Source organism: Labeo rohita, chromosome 6 (assembly GCF_022985175.1).
Source record: "Labeo rohita strain BAU-BD-2019 chromosome 6, IGBB_LRoh.1.0, whole genome shotgun sequence".
NCBI lineage: Eukaryota > Metazoa > Chordata > Actinopteri > Cypriniformes > Cyprinidae > Labeo > Labeo rohita.
In genome coordinates, this window is record NC_066874.1 from 175,583 (window position 1) to 190,592 (window position 15,010).

Genomic DNA, 15,010 nt, shown 5'->3' on the forward strand with positions numbered 1-15,010 from the left:
TGCGGTCGTATTGATATATTACTTAAGACTACTTAAGTGTCTTTTAGACCCCCGCTAACTTACTACAAACTATATTTCAGCTTCATCTGTTGATTTGTCACCGCAGTACGCCTTGAAAACATTTTGCATATGCAGCTATTTTTATGTATTAAACACAGTAGTTGTCTTGTTTTTCTGGTGTTTTGCATAAAGATAAGCGATTTTAAGATCTCTGTGGTGCTGATCTTCAGGATGAGAATGGTCAGTCCATCACAGACTCTCACACTCATTCAGAGCTACAGTCAGTTTAATGTAATCTTTGGATTGTGGGGCAAAGTCAGACAGACACACAAAGGTTACAGCCGGGACTCGAACCCGGGACCTTCTTGCGGTGAGGAAACAGCGCCGCTAATCGCTGATCCACAGGACACTGTTTTATCATAGATTTTAATCTCTATATGGAGTGTTTACATGAACGGTTTTATGAACATATAAATATTGCCCAATCAGTCTGGAACATGTTTAGTGATAAATTACAAACTGTGGCCCTTTATTCCTTTCATGAACAGAAAATAGATTTTTTTTTTGGTGCACATTAATGTGTGGTTACACAATTGAAAATACAGTTAACAGACTCAATGATTTGTTCTTGCGTTCATGAAACTGTTGGTGAAGAATCAGCCGGATTCAGAGCGATCTGGAAACATTTAAACTCGAGACCCAAAATGTGAACGAACTGTCTGGCACATATAACTTTGAGTTTTTCAGACTGACACCGTGCCACAAACAACAGCCGAGGGAATTACTGTACAGTTCACAGTGATTCTCCAGAGCAGATCACACGGTCTATTACTCTGTTTTCTGTTTATTGTATCTCCGTCTCCCGACCTCAGTGACGGCAGAGCCCAGCACCGCTCCTACAGCGCCTCCTACGGCTCCTGCGAGGAACACGCCCAGCGCCGCTCCCGCCAGAGCTCCCACCGCCAGCAGCTTCGGCACCCGTCCCGCACACGAGCTCGTCGTCTCCCACGCGGAGCGGAGCGGCGACGGAGCCGGCGCAGCCGAGTCCAGACGGTCGCCCTTCACCGTGGACGTCACTTCCTCCTCCTCCTCCTTCAGAGCGTCCAGAGAGTGAGACGGGTTCTGTCTGTCTCTGTCGCGCTGTCTGTCTCTCCTGACGGTCGCGATCTCCTCCTGGTTCTGCCGGAAGGGCGAGCAGCTGTAGAAATCTCCTCCGCTCTCCTTCACCGTCTGCTGCACCTTCTCCAGCAGCTCCTTCACGCCGCCGCTCTGCCGTCCGTCCGTGTTCCCGCGCCGCAAGACGTGGTAGCGATCGCCGCATTTCTGCACCAGCTCCAGCATCTCCGGCCGTCGGGAGGCGATGTACGCCTCCACCTGCTCCACGCCGCCCGCTCCTTCCGGCAGCAGGTCCGAGCGCGTGAAGAGGACAATCGTGTGCCGGCGAACGGCGTCGGGTCCGAAGGCGCCCTCCAGCGCGCTCAGGGCCGGTAGCTCGGAACGAGCGGGTCGGTCGACGGGGATACAGAGCAGGAACGCGTGAGGGCCCGGGGCCAACAGGGCCAGACACGAGGAGATCTGACCTTTCACCTCCTCAGGAGATCTCTCCGACTGAAACCAGTCCGGCGTATCAACCACTGACACCTGAAGGAGACGGAAAAGAGGTTTGGTCACGTACGTCCTTAAAAAACACACAGCCGCTCAGATTCAGAAGTAAAGTTGGAGAACTGTGTGATACTGACCCGCGTGTCGTCCAGGAGCGCTTTGGCCTTCACACACCGCTGAGAGGCCGCCGAGACATCATCTCTGTGTACGTCAAACATCTCACAACCCAGAATGACGTTCCCGGCCGCGCTCTTCCCAGAACCACGGCGACCCAGCAGAACCAACCTCAGCTCGGGCAGAGAAGAGTCGTCCAGAAGATTGGAGGAGGAAGATGAGGAATGTGATGATAAAGGAGAGACGGGTTTACTGTCATCCGAAACCTTTTTAATACTGTGATGGACTAGAATGAGAAACAAGCATATGTATCAGTGTTTACCACACACTCAGCAGTTTTCACAAACATATTAATGTGAGGGTGTCCAATCCTGCTCCGCAGGGCCATCGTCCTGTGGATTCTAGCTCCAGCCAGTTCAAACACACTTGCCTCGAGCGTTCTAGTAAACCTGAAGACCTTGGTAAACTCAACAGGTTTGGACACCCCTGGATTATTGTGTACTGGTGTGCATGACATCCTTCAAGGAGAAGTCCACTTCCAAAACAAAGATTCACATTTAATGTACTCACCCCCTTGTCATCCAAGATGTTCATGTCCTTCTTTCTTCAGTCATTAAGAAATTGTTTTTTTGAGGGAAACATTTCAGCATTTTTCTCCATATAATGGACTGATATGGTGCCCCGATTTTGAACTTCCAAAATGCAGTTTAAATGCGGCTTCAAACGATCCCAGCTGGGTCTTATCTAGCGAAACGATCGGTTATTTTCACTAAAAAAATACTATTTATATACTTTTCAATCTCAAATGCTCGTCTTGTCTTTGTCTCCCTGAACTCTGTGTATTCTGGCTCAAGACAGTTAGGGTATGTCGAAAAACTGTTTCGCTAGATAAGACCCTTCTTCCTCGGCTGGGATCGTTTAGAGCTTCTGAAGCCGCATTTAAACTGCATTTTGGAAGTTCTAACTCGGGGCACCATAGACGTCCATTATATGGAAAAAAATGCTGAAATGTTTCCCTCAAAAAACATCTTTTCTTTACAACTGAAGAAAGAAAGACATGAACATCTTGGATGACAAGGGGGTGACTACATTATCTGTGAATCCTTGTTTTGGAAGTGAACGTCTCCTTTCAGTGACATGAATGATTCCTAAAATGATCAGGTGCACCATTTTCCTCTGCTGCACCTATATGAATATTACATAAACCTACTGGTGTTGATGAAGCTCTGGTTGTACTGGACCTCTGGCACCTCCATCATCTGACTGAGAAGAGCTCCCTCTAGAGTTACAAACAAATATAACACCTCATAAATAAGAATCATGGCGTTCTCTCCTCTTCTCAGCATTAGTATTTGCACGATTAGTTTGATTAGATCGGGCATGTCCAGTCCTGCTCCTCGAGGGCCACCTTCCTGCAGAACGTGGCTCAGACTACCGGAAGGTTCCAGTGATCCTAAAGATCTTGATGAGCTGGTTCAGGTGTGTTTAAACTCTGCTGGAAGGAAGCCCTCCAGGAACAGGATTGGACACTTCTGGATTAGTCGAATGACTTTCATGTGTTTGTTCAGTCGTCTGGTTTATTTCAGCACCTTTGTTGAGTTTGAAGCTCAGGCTTTTCTCCGGCGGCGCGTGTCGGCCGTGCGTTTCCTCGCCCTCGTGCTGCCGTGACTGAAGCCCGTTGATCAGGCGTGTCTCAATCGTTTCATCGCTTCCTGTTTCTTCTGTGCGTTTGTCAAACGTGTTGATTTGTGTTTGTTTTCCTCCGATGCCTCCGTTCCACATCGTGTCTCTGGTTGCGCTGAGCTTCATCTCTGTTTTCTGCTCCTCTCTGACGTCTCTCCTGTGCGTCTCCTCGTCCCTGAGCAGCTGAAATCCTCCGTTCCTCTGTATCATCTGCTCCACCTGAGACAAGGGAAAACATTTCTCAAAATCATACATTTCTGCGAAACTGTACTTTGTCAAGCGTAATTATCCCATCCACTGCAATCGTAAGATCAAAAGTTATTTCAGCACCAAACACGTAAATGTCTTGATATAAATCTGTTCAATACGTCACTCGTGGTGTCTCATGAGAAAACACCAAGATGCAGCACAGGCCGTGCGTTTTTGTGCAGTCAGAGTCTGAGAGCGACTTTTCATGGTTTGTCATGGATTATTTGGATCTGGGCCCGTATTCATGAAAAGTTGCTCCTGCTGATAACATTCCAAGAAAATTCTTAGGAATGTTTCCTCTTACATTTAAAGATCCTAGTAAAGAAAAAAGTAATTCAGAAAGCATCTTAACTGTTAAAAGACATAAGACTTAAGGTTCAAAGTTGTTAGGAGTACAGACGAGGATTTTTAAGAGGCTTAAGAGTTTCTTTGAAAAAACCTGAAGTGGGAGAAGAAACGTCTTACACAGTGAGTTAACAAGACGCTACACATTAGATTGTGCAAGGATCTTATTAGTGACATGTCTGACATAGCGCAGAAACGAACGTAATCACCACATTAACTACATGAACATATTTGGCAGCAGGAAAAAAGCAACTATGCAGCAGTGATGATTTCGTTCTGTCACAAATTTCTGTAAGCAAAGCGATCACACAAACAATTACCTTATTGTGTCGCTGTTCATTTCCTATCAAATACATTAAATACGACTTCAACAGCATTGTAAAAAAAAAAAAAAAGAGTACATATATACAAGAGTACGACTGAGACACGCCTGATCAACGGGCTTCATACAAGAGTATACATATATATAATGTGTGTGCGTATGCCTATAATTGCAAAGTGAAAGCTTACACTCAAAAGTGCTCTTTTATTTCCTTCTTGGACGACCAACCAGTGTCTTTTTCTCACTCAGAGTTGCTCTTAGATCAAAAGAGAAACAGGCTCTTAGGTCCTGAATCACTCTTAAGTTAAGACTTCTAGTAGAATTTTTAAGCTAAATTAGAAGAACACTTTAAGAATACGGGCCCAGGTCTTGATTCAGACCTGGAGAATCTTGTCTTGAGTGCTGCAAATACGTTTATTCTGTGGCAGCTTGTGCGTATGATCCGCTCCGTGCTGTCGTGTCTGTGGACTGGAGCACACTGAGAGGTTTGTGAGACACTGATGCAAAACTAGACTTCATTCGGCCCAAAAGAAAACATATTTACACTGTCAAACCAGAACGAACTGGTTGTGGTAACGTGATAAACATGTATTCTGTCCGCAACCTGATTTGATGGTTTCGGTATGATTATATGGCCTGAGCAAATGGATCTGGTCTGAGCTCTGGTGAAAGGATGGTGTGGTCAGTCGGTCGTGAAGATCAGACCCGAACGCCGAATCAGAACAGGCGGGAGCTGCACTTCCCAAAAGCACTGTTGTACAAGTTGCAAACCCCATTGGTGTCAGTGGTTTCTAAGATCTAAACTTATGATGCTTCTGAGACACACAGAGCGGGGTGTCCAGTTTTGCTCCCCGAGGGCCACTTTGGCTTCAACAAACCTACCTGTAAGTTTCCAGTGATCCTGAAGACTTTGGTTAGCTGGTTCGGATGTGCTTATTTATGGCTAGAACTAAACCCTGCTGGAAGGAGTTCCTCTAGGAGCAGGACTGGAATAGATTTCAGTCGCTGTACGTGGCTCACCTTCTCTAGTAGAGCGACGACCTGCTGTTTGTCTTCAGGTTTGCGGTTACTGATCACGTGGCAGCGGCCGTGACACCTCCTCACCACCTCCTGCAGCCCCACCTCCTTCCTGAGGTACTCGTCCAGACTGCGGCCCATCAGGTATTCTCCACAGGTGAGCAGCACCAGCGTGTGACCCAGCACCGACGGCCCAAACATGCGCTCCAGCTGATCCGGGATGCGCCCCTCCATCTCCGTGAACTCCCCGATGGGAACGAGGATGAGAAAGACGAAGGGCCCGGAAACGCTGGAGCTGAGGAACCGCCGGGTCTCCTCCTGGATGTCGACCTCCACCTCCTTGCCCCGCCAGTACCAGCGAGGGGTTTCCACGACGCTCAGCCGCCGGCCCTCCGACAGTCCCCGCCGTATCTGACTCACACGGGAAGAGGCCGAAGGTCCCGGAGCGGAAGTCTGACCCAGCAGGGTGTCCGCCGTCATGGTCTTTCCACAGCCGATGCTGCCCACCAAAACCAGACACAGCTCAGAGAGGGAACCGCGAGAACCCGCTCCCCGCTCCGCAGAGACTGAAACACAGACGGAACGATAATCAGACACTGGAAACACTTAAAGTCGATCTGTTTGCATTCTCATTCGTCCCACCCAGGATCCCATCACACGCGTGAGCTGCACGCTGCCGTATTTGCTATGAATCCTGGCTACCTCGCTTGTGGCGTAGACGTCGTGCAACTAACAACACTGAAGCTGCTGAAAGAGTGACGTCCTGCCAGCGCTGATTGACTTTGATGTCACAAGAGTGTCAGAGCTTCAGTAGTGATGTGACAGACAACAGAAATTTGACATTTTTTAGAGAGCGTAACGCACTTTAAGAAACAATCGGACACTGAGAAACATGAGACAGAACATCTGGAACTACAGTGGTGCATTCCTGAAGTTTTAGCACCTCATCTACTGAACATTTGTTGAAAAAGGAAAAACATACTTTCCACGTTTTTAGACTTTTAAAATAGTTTCAGACTCTGAAACTCAGTTTCATGTGATCAATATCTTATGTTGACTCTTTGTCCTCAAACATTCCTATGTATGAAACACCCGTCAGTCCAGTTCCACCACATTCAGCAGACCTCACTCACACATCACTAACAGAAATGAGAACTTCAGCAGACTAAATAACGAGCATTGTTTCTGCTCACTGTCATGAACATGCTGTTTAATAACATGACTAATTTAATAAAATTTGACATTTCAATTCAATTACGAGCCTTTGCTCTGCTGCAGGAGAACATGAAGATTATGAGTATGAACGTGGTGATTTTACAGCCTTACCCTGATTAGAGAAATCCATGTGTGTGTCCGTCCGTCTCTCCTGATCTCAGTGTGAAGTGTCTCCGTGCGTCTCCTCTCATGTCTGTCAGAGACGCGCCACACCCCTCGTCTTCTCACCTGCAGCAGTGGGTGGAGGAAGGATCGCGCTCCATGTGTGTGAATCACAGAGATGCAGCCGCACCCAGACCAACCAAACCAACCGCTTCGGTTTCTACTTGAGCTGACAGGAGACATCAGCCGCTCGACTGGCAATATCTGCTGGAGTGGTTCACACGGGATGTGCTGGAAGTCAGGAATCTGAACCCAGCCTAAACTGGTTTGTTGGTGTTCAACTGTTAATGTTCATCTAACTGGTCTCCCACCCTGACCAGCTGAAAAGTGCTCAAAACCTGCGTAGAGGCCGGGCTGACCGGAAGGGTTTTCGGCAGGATGGGAGGCCTTGCGGTTTCTAAAAAGCTGAACTTCTTCATTCACATCTAGACATCACAAGAGTGCAGTTTTATCTAGTTTTTGGGTGCAGAAACACCCAATCTAATGAGAACAGACTGTCAAACCTCAAGCTCTCATTTGATCAGTCTGAAGAGACCTGCGGCTTTGATGCTTCAAATTAAAATACTGTTTCTCTTTTGAACATCTGTGACACTAAACCGGATGTGTTTTCATTCAGGTGGAGTTAGGCTTAACTTTAAATTGACTTGTTTGGTGAGATTCTCTGCATCAGGACAAGGACTACAGAAGACATTCACGCTAACGTCTGCCGTAACGCTGAGAACGCAGACTTTATATTGTCAAACGGAAAATATTCCAAACACAAACAAAGCAAATCAAAATCAAAAACAGCCCACTCCAGAGTTAAAAGAACATACTAAAATGGATTTTATTGAGAGGAAAAACAACAGAAATACAAAATCAACATCAGATCAGATAAAAATGGAGCGCAGGTTTAAGAAGCAGGTTAAAAGTCGAAGTGTGTGTGTGTGAGTTCATCCAGTGCAAATCTGCGCAAGTCTTAAAGTCTTTTGTGGATGGTTTGATCGGAGCCGGCGGAGACGACGCAGGAGCGGCTCGCGGCGCCGTCGGGACGGCCGAGTCCTTCACAAACCCGGCATCACGTAGGCGATGTTATCCAGAGTGTTTGACTGATCGCAAACAGACACACAGAGGTCACATCATTTCTCACGTTCACATTATTGATGATATTGATGTTTAAGCGTTAAATGAAGGGTCAGTACCAGCACGTGATGTGGGCAGCCGTTGAGTTCTGGGACCTGAGTGGTGAGACAGGCCAGCGGACCCAGAGCGCACAACACCGAGTCCAGCAGAACCGACAGAGAGCCCGACACCGTCACCATCCCCTGAAACACACAGGTGTTTACAGAAACACATTCTGAAATGAAACATTGGCCTCTTTCCCAGCACTGTGCCACAGTGCAGTACGTTCAGGTCTGGATGCTTTTATAATTGCTCATCATAAAAGTTTCACATCGAGAACAATTCTCAGAGCGTCTCGGTTCACAGCGAACTTCATCTCTGCATGTGCACTGAGTTTAATGTGCATTTGGAAACAGTATATTTACACATTCACATAATTCACCATCCTCTCGCTGGATTAAAGTTCACAGCATTTCACCAGCAATCTTAATAAAAGCTTGAGGGTTTGACTGTTTGAAGGTTAAGAACAGTACAATTGTGATTGACCACAGTGATGTATTTTTTATTTTTATTTTTTTAAATTACAATAAACCGAAGTAAATTAAGTTAAATTAGCATTACCATATAATAACATAATATTAATATTAGGGCTGCCAGTTTAATGTAACTTAATTAGTTATGAAAACATAACAAGATTAAAATATTTTCACGCAGTTAAAGCGCTGACCCCAGACCTGTACATCATCTTACATCTCATACAGTTGACTGTTGATAAATATGATGCAGGGCAACAACTCCACAAATGCAGTTATGCCCTACAATTCAAGATATAGGGCAAAAATACTACAAAAAAAAAAGTTTTTATCTCATGTTCATATCATATGATAAACGATATCACATGAGCAGGGAGAGCAATATCACACACGTGCTGTTTGTTCCGAATATAATGAGCGCAAATGTGATTTTATACAACAGTTCAGTAAATAAGAAGTTAATATAGGGTTATATTTTAAACACAGTATTGTCTGTTTTTGCTCTGATGTGCCAACAAAAATATTACCTATAAAGCCACAGCAGAACTGTTCATCGAATGCATGAATAAAGACATTTGCAGCCCCCTGCTGGCAGTTCTAGTTTCTTATTCAGAGTATTATTTCATGAAAAAAGGGGGGAGGGAGCTTTAACGGGATACATCACCCAAAATCATTTGCTCAAACCTGAATGACTTTCTTTTTGTCCATAGTTCATGTTAGGCCATTGTAGCCTAAACGTTTGTTTAATTGTTAATTTTTATGTTGAATAAAGTAAAAAAAAATCTTTCTAAAGCTACTGTTTGTAATGTCTAATTAATACTTTCTCATTTAACACAAAAATAGCTTTAAATATTCTTTTAGGGCTATTTTCACAGCCAAATGAAATTTGCGATTAATTCGATCAATTAATTGACACATCATGTAATCAGTTAGATTAAAAATTTGAATTGACTGACAGCTCTAATTAACATAAAATAACATTTAACCGCAATAGCTGTATTTTGTCTGTGTGCTACGTATATATATATATATGTGTGTGTGTGTGTGTCTGTGTTGTATATGTTTGAGTTTTGAGTGTGTGTTTATGTGTGTGTGTGTGTGTGTTGTGCACCTCAGTCTCCTGCAGTCTGCGTCCGATCAGACTCAGAGATTCTCCCAGCAGCTGCAGGTGTGCGGCCGCGTCGATGGGATCCACGTCCGGGTCTCTGAGCGGGGGAGAACGCGGCTGCGTGTGCCGGACGCGGTGCCGATCCGTTCTGTGCGGGAGCGACCGCCGCTTCCTGTCTCTTCAGCGCAACGGCGCCTCCTGCAGGAGCGACAGCTGCGCCCGAATGATGCCCTGAACATCAACACCAAACACGTCAGTGACACCGGTGAACTGAATCATGTGACCGTCTGTGAGCTGCTGCTGACCTTTGACCCTGCCGCCGTCCTTGAGCGCTCGGGACGCGTGCTGCTGTTTGACGTGCTTCACGTGTTTGGCGTTCTCAGACTTCATCTGTTTCCGCTGCAGGTACTCGGATCTCTCTCGCCACACCTGAAAACCATCAATCCGTCAGCAGTGACAGCACACACACACCTCACACGCGTGCATGATGGGTAATGATGACAATCAGCACCTCTTTGTCTCCCTCCGGCAGCTGCTTCCAGGCATCCGCCAATCTTTTGCTCAAATCTCCAAAATCTGAGGCCAAATAAACACACAGACATAAAATATTGTCAAATTGTGTAAATACTGTAAAACACTGTAAACAGCAAACTAAAGTCTGATTCAGATATTCAGTTTTGACAGAGATGCTTAAGGAGATCCTTGAATGATTCAAGGAAAACAAACTCTAATCAAACATCTACATGACAGGCTGATGGATGAAGATGATGAAGATGAACGCACCGAGGCCGGGCTCTTCCTCCAGAATGCTGCTTCTGTACTCCTTATAAAAGATCTGATAGGCCGTCAGGACCTTCTTTTTCTGCAGACACACACACACACACACACACACACACAGACAGACAGTGAGCGACAGCCCCGGCGTTTCAGTCGTGTGTCTCAGTGGTTCTTCTCACCTTGTCTTTGCTCTTGCGTTTGCTTCCGTCCTCTCTCTTCCTCCTCTTCTCCTCGCGGCTGTGATGGCCTGTAGTGTAACCGCTCCATTCTGTGCTGCCATTGGCTGAGGACAGACAGGTCAGAGGTCACATAACAGCAGCACACGAACGCTCAGACGCAGAGAAAAGCTGCGTTCGTACCTGCCGTCGTTCTCTTGGCTGATTTACTGCTGTGTTTCTTCTCACGCGAGCGCTCGCGCTCCTTCTTTTTCTTGCTCTTCTTGCTCTTCTTCTTCTTCTTGCTGCCGTGTGACGAGGATTCGTGGATCATGAGTTTCCCACATTCGCTGTCGTCGGCGGAGGACGAGCCGCTGCTGTCGGCCACGTCGTGGCCTCCGCCGTAATGACCTGACGAGCATCACACGACACCATCAGCAGAGTAAAATCATCTGTAAAATCACTGTGATGTGGGGAGACACTATTAAAGACAACAATGTTAACAGCAATAACAGTAGTCAACATAAACACACAAAGCGTTTTAGTAGTCTACAGCGTTCACAACCTGAACGAGAAACGCCGATCTGCCGCTGGGACGGATCATACCTGGTACGGTTAGTTTTCCTCATCTATTACTGTATGTTAACGTTACTGGAGAATCAGCTGAACTCCACTAGCTGTCAAACAAACAGGGCCGGGCTCACACGATCCAATTTTCACATTTAATCAGCTTTAATAATATTAATCTTAAATCCCAAGACTGATCTTGTAGTTCATGTAGATCTTTTAAGCTGATAAACAAAACCGCCTCAAACTGAGCTATGAAACAATAAAAAAACATACTGAACATATAACGGAACCATGTTTAATGTAATCACTCAGTGCTGCAACCACGGAAAGACGTCAGTCAAACCGCTTTTATCAGTGTGTTGAATATTATATATAAAAATAAACAGCAGATGAATTTAATAGTTTGGACTCTGATGTTAACTTCAAACTTTAATATTACTCTGAAGTACCAAATGACAGGGTTCCTTGTGTAGTTTACAACATTAGTTGAGATTTTTCTTCTTTAAGGAAAACTGACATGTACTGTACCTGATACAAATCCAAATGAATCCATATCAAATCAAGTTTGACAATTGGAAAGAAACTGTCAAACAAATGTTTAACTGAGGTTTTTGCACTTGCTCTTGATGAGTTTGCAAGTTAGTGTTTTCTGTTAAATAATACAGCTGTTATAAGTAGTTAGGGACAAAACCGTTGTGTACACTCATAGGAAGCAATGCTTCTTTAATTTTAGGACGCTCTGTGCTGTTTAGAACGAATCAGCTGCGCAACCCCATTAAAGATTTTATCTTGAAATATCAGTTTGAGAATCGTTCTGATGGTACACCGACTTCTAATAAGATGAACGGCTTCTGTTTCTTCTCTAATGTCTGTTCTGGGAGAGTTTGGTGAACGGCACAAAATTCTGTCAAACAGGCTTTACAGCAGCAACAAATGCACCTGTACAGCAATCCACTGTATTTACCAAAATAATACATTTACCGCAGTGAAACACACTCACTCCAAAATCACAAAACTACATACAGTTTCACACTTAGATGATTGAACGGCTCCATAAACTTTGTTAACGGTCGTTCCACAAATATTACCAATTCAATTAACAGTAAGAGGTTGAGCTTTACCTCTAATGAATGCTTTTGGGTTCCGGAAGAACAACATGAGAAGATCAATTACGAACAGATGTTGTGAGCATCTCCTCACCTTCCAGCTCCACCTCCTCGCCCACCACCGGCAGCCCCTCGCGCACCACCTGCGGCTGCTTCCTGGAGGAGGAGGAGGCGTCTCTCGAGTCCTTCCTGCGCTCCTTTGAGGGGGACGGGGCGGGATACGGCGCCTCCGCGGTGGGAGAGGTGATGGCCTGCAGGAGACCCATCGCCGTCACGCCCGTCTGAGGGGAGGCCGAGGCGTCCGGGAGCGTCAGGAGCGAGCGCTGGCTCTCTGACGGACGCTTCTTCTTCTTGTGATGAGATCCGGAGCTGCTGTGATGATCTGCATGAGACAGACATGAACAACTCAACACAAACACTCAGTCACTCACACAGTTTTTAGGTCTCCTCACTGCTCACTATAGAGAGAGATCAAGACAGATGCACCACGATTCCTTGAGGTGACGACAGACGCTTTTGATACTTCATTTAGAAAAATGTATATACCACATTCTCAGAACTACATTAGCTACTCTGGTGTGACTACATCATCTACGAAGCTTCACAGGAAAAGTCGCTCATTCCCTCATACAAGATGTTGAACGCAGTCTTATCTGTTTAATTTCCAAACACGCGTCGGAATCAAATAGAACAATCTAATAATTCCTCCCGCACTGGTTTGGTCTCAGAACTCTTTTATGAGGACGTTTCCAGAATCTTTCAAGAGAAAATGAATGGAAAACAAGAGCATCTAGGACTGAAATGCAGGCAGTCACTGTACAGAATCAGCGTAGTCACGCACCTCTGTAGAAGTGATCCTCGTAGTGCTTCTTCTTCTGAAACTCACCGCCGGTGTAAAAGCCATCAGTGTCCTGTGGAGAGCAGAGTTCAGTTTCTACACAACACACGCGCTGATCTCTGTGATGAAGATGATGATGAAGATGATGATGAAGTACCTTGAGCCATTTCTTAGAGGTCTTGCGCACCTCTGCGTCGATGATCTCTTCTTCTCTCAGGAGATCTTTGTAGGATCTTCTCTTTTCTCTCTGACTGCGGCCGGCGACCAGACTCACCTCACCCTCCATCTACACACACACACACACGTCTGGTTTATTATCTTTGTGGGGACTCTCCATAGGCGCAATGGTTTGTATACTGTCCACACTGTATTTTCTATCCCCTTACCCTAACCCTACCCCTAAACCTAACCCTTACAGAAAACTTTCTGCATTTTTACTTTCTCAAAAAAACTCATTCTGTATGATTTATAAGCTTTTGTACCCATGGGGACCACAATTTAGGTCCCCATCGTGACACCAGTCCCCATTAGTATGTGTGTATTCAGGTTTAAGTCCCCACCAGGATATACAAACCAAAAGCACACACACGTTTGTTTTTGTGAATTGTGGGGACTTTCCATAGACTTCTATAGATTTTATACTGACCAAACGATATTGTCTATCCCCTCACCCAACCCTAGCCCTCACAGAAAACATGTCTGCATCGTTACACTTTCAGATAAACATCATTTACTATTTTTAATCATTTTTTAATATTGTGGGGACCGTCAAAAATTTCAGGTTTTACTATCCTTGTGGGGACATTTGGTCCCCACAATGTAGCAAAAAAACAAGTACACACACACACACACACACACACACACACAGGTTATACAGTGACAAGAATAAGTTTGTGAACCCTTTGAACATAGACTTCTGCAATAATTATTCATAAACTATGGTTTGAACTTCATTTAAGTCACAATTATAGAAACACAATCTGACTAAACTAATATCACACGAAGGACTGCACGTTTCACTTCTTTTTATTGAGGACAGTGAGCGATGATTGACAGGGCGGTTTAAAGGGTTCATGAACTTCTTACAACTGACTGTAAATACAAACACATTGTGTTCCTGGTGCTTGTGTATTTAAATGTACATGTTGGTGAGTTTTAGCGGGAACATAAATCTGTATGAACGTGCGCGTGTTTTACTGTGTACTGAGTGTGAACGTGTGTTTGTGTTGTTGTTATTATCATCCATGCTAACACGCTAACCGGCAAAACTTATAACACTATTAGCGATTCACAGTATATTTCAGATAATCTGAAGCGCGTTCAACTGAGAAACAAACCATTAAAGACGCATACAACCGCGATAAAACCTAACTTCATTCATTCAAACACATTTTGCGCCTTTTACCTTCATCAAATATCAAGCGTCTCCTGTCGCCATCTTGGCTCTGCTCTGCGCGGTCAGTTTCTCGCGCGACTGTTCGCGCGTGCGACGTCAGCTCGCACTCGAGCGCCTCCAGCGGACAGGCGGAATGAGCGCCGCTCCTCGACGAGCTGTGAAATGGGTTCAAGAACTCTTTCTTGTCTTAATTGCAACAGTTAGTTCGATAGAATAAGATTTTGCGGATGATTTATAAGCTCGTGTTTCACGAACGAGGCCCATCGTGGAACATTATCCTGAAAAGACCACAAAGGTAAACTAGCTGACAAAGAATACGCTCCTGAACTAATGTTAAACATCTGCATTAAAACACGTGTATGTGACAGTACTGTGGATTCCTCTGATGGGGTTTCAGTGACAAACCGATTTACTTTGCCGAAAAGATTCCCGCTGAAACAACCCTGACTGAAAGCGTCGGCAGCGCCGAACTGATTTCTGATAAATCACTGATTTACAAACACGTGACTTGATCAAACGCACAAACGGAATCTGGTCGTTTGTATGTATCCGCTTATTCGTGTGTATTTGCACGCTGAGGCTGCACCGAATCAGATCTGATCAGGGTCAGAGTTCTGGATTGTGTCGAGTCATGTTTAGCGCGTGTTGTGCTCGCTCATGTTTAGCGCGTTCCCGCTGACTCACGGTTTCAACACTCGGCTGAGTCACGCTCGGATT

General features: G+C 45.2%; 1 protein-coding gene and 1 pseudogene across 1 annotated transcript; both read right to left on the reverse strand.

Annotated features, from left to right (window-relative positions):
• On the reverse strand, nucleotides 1-6,802 carry LOC127166438 (GTPase IMAP family member 8). Its single transcript, XM_051111703.1, has 6 exons — nucleotides 6,659-6,802; nucleotides 5,336-5,898; nucleotides 3,306-3,618; nucleotides 2,927-2,995; nucleotides 1,740-2,002; nucleotides 1-1,641 (listed from the first exon to the last, which is right to left on the reverse strand). The coding sequence occupies exons 1-6, from the start codon at nucleotides 6,675-6,677 to the stop codon at nucleotides 829-831; spliced, it is 2,040 nt and encodes a 679-aa protein (XP_050967660.1). The 5' UTR covers nucleotides 6,678-6,802; the 3' UTR covers nucleotides 1-828.
• Nucleotides 6,803-7,510: 708 nt separating this feature from the next.
• LOC127166607 (HMG box-containing protein 4-like) lies at nucleotides 7,511-14,916 on the reverse strand (annotated as a pseudogene).
• Nucleotides 14,917-15,010: the final 94 nt, after the last annotated feature.

Bases quoted from the DNA above. Each gene is read 5' to 3' on its own strand.
- LOC127166438 (XM_051111703.1), bottom strand. The intron at 3,619-5,335 runs GTGAGCCACGTA...CCCTTGTCTCAG, and splicing joins TCGTCGCTCTACTAGAGAAG to GTGGAGCAGATGATACAGAG. The intron at 2,003-2,926 runs GTAGGTTTATGT...TTCTCATTCTAG, and splicing joins CCAGAGCTTCATCAACACCA to TCCATCACAGTATTAAAAAG.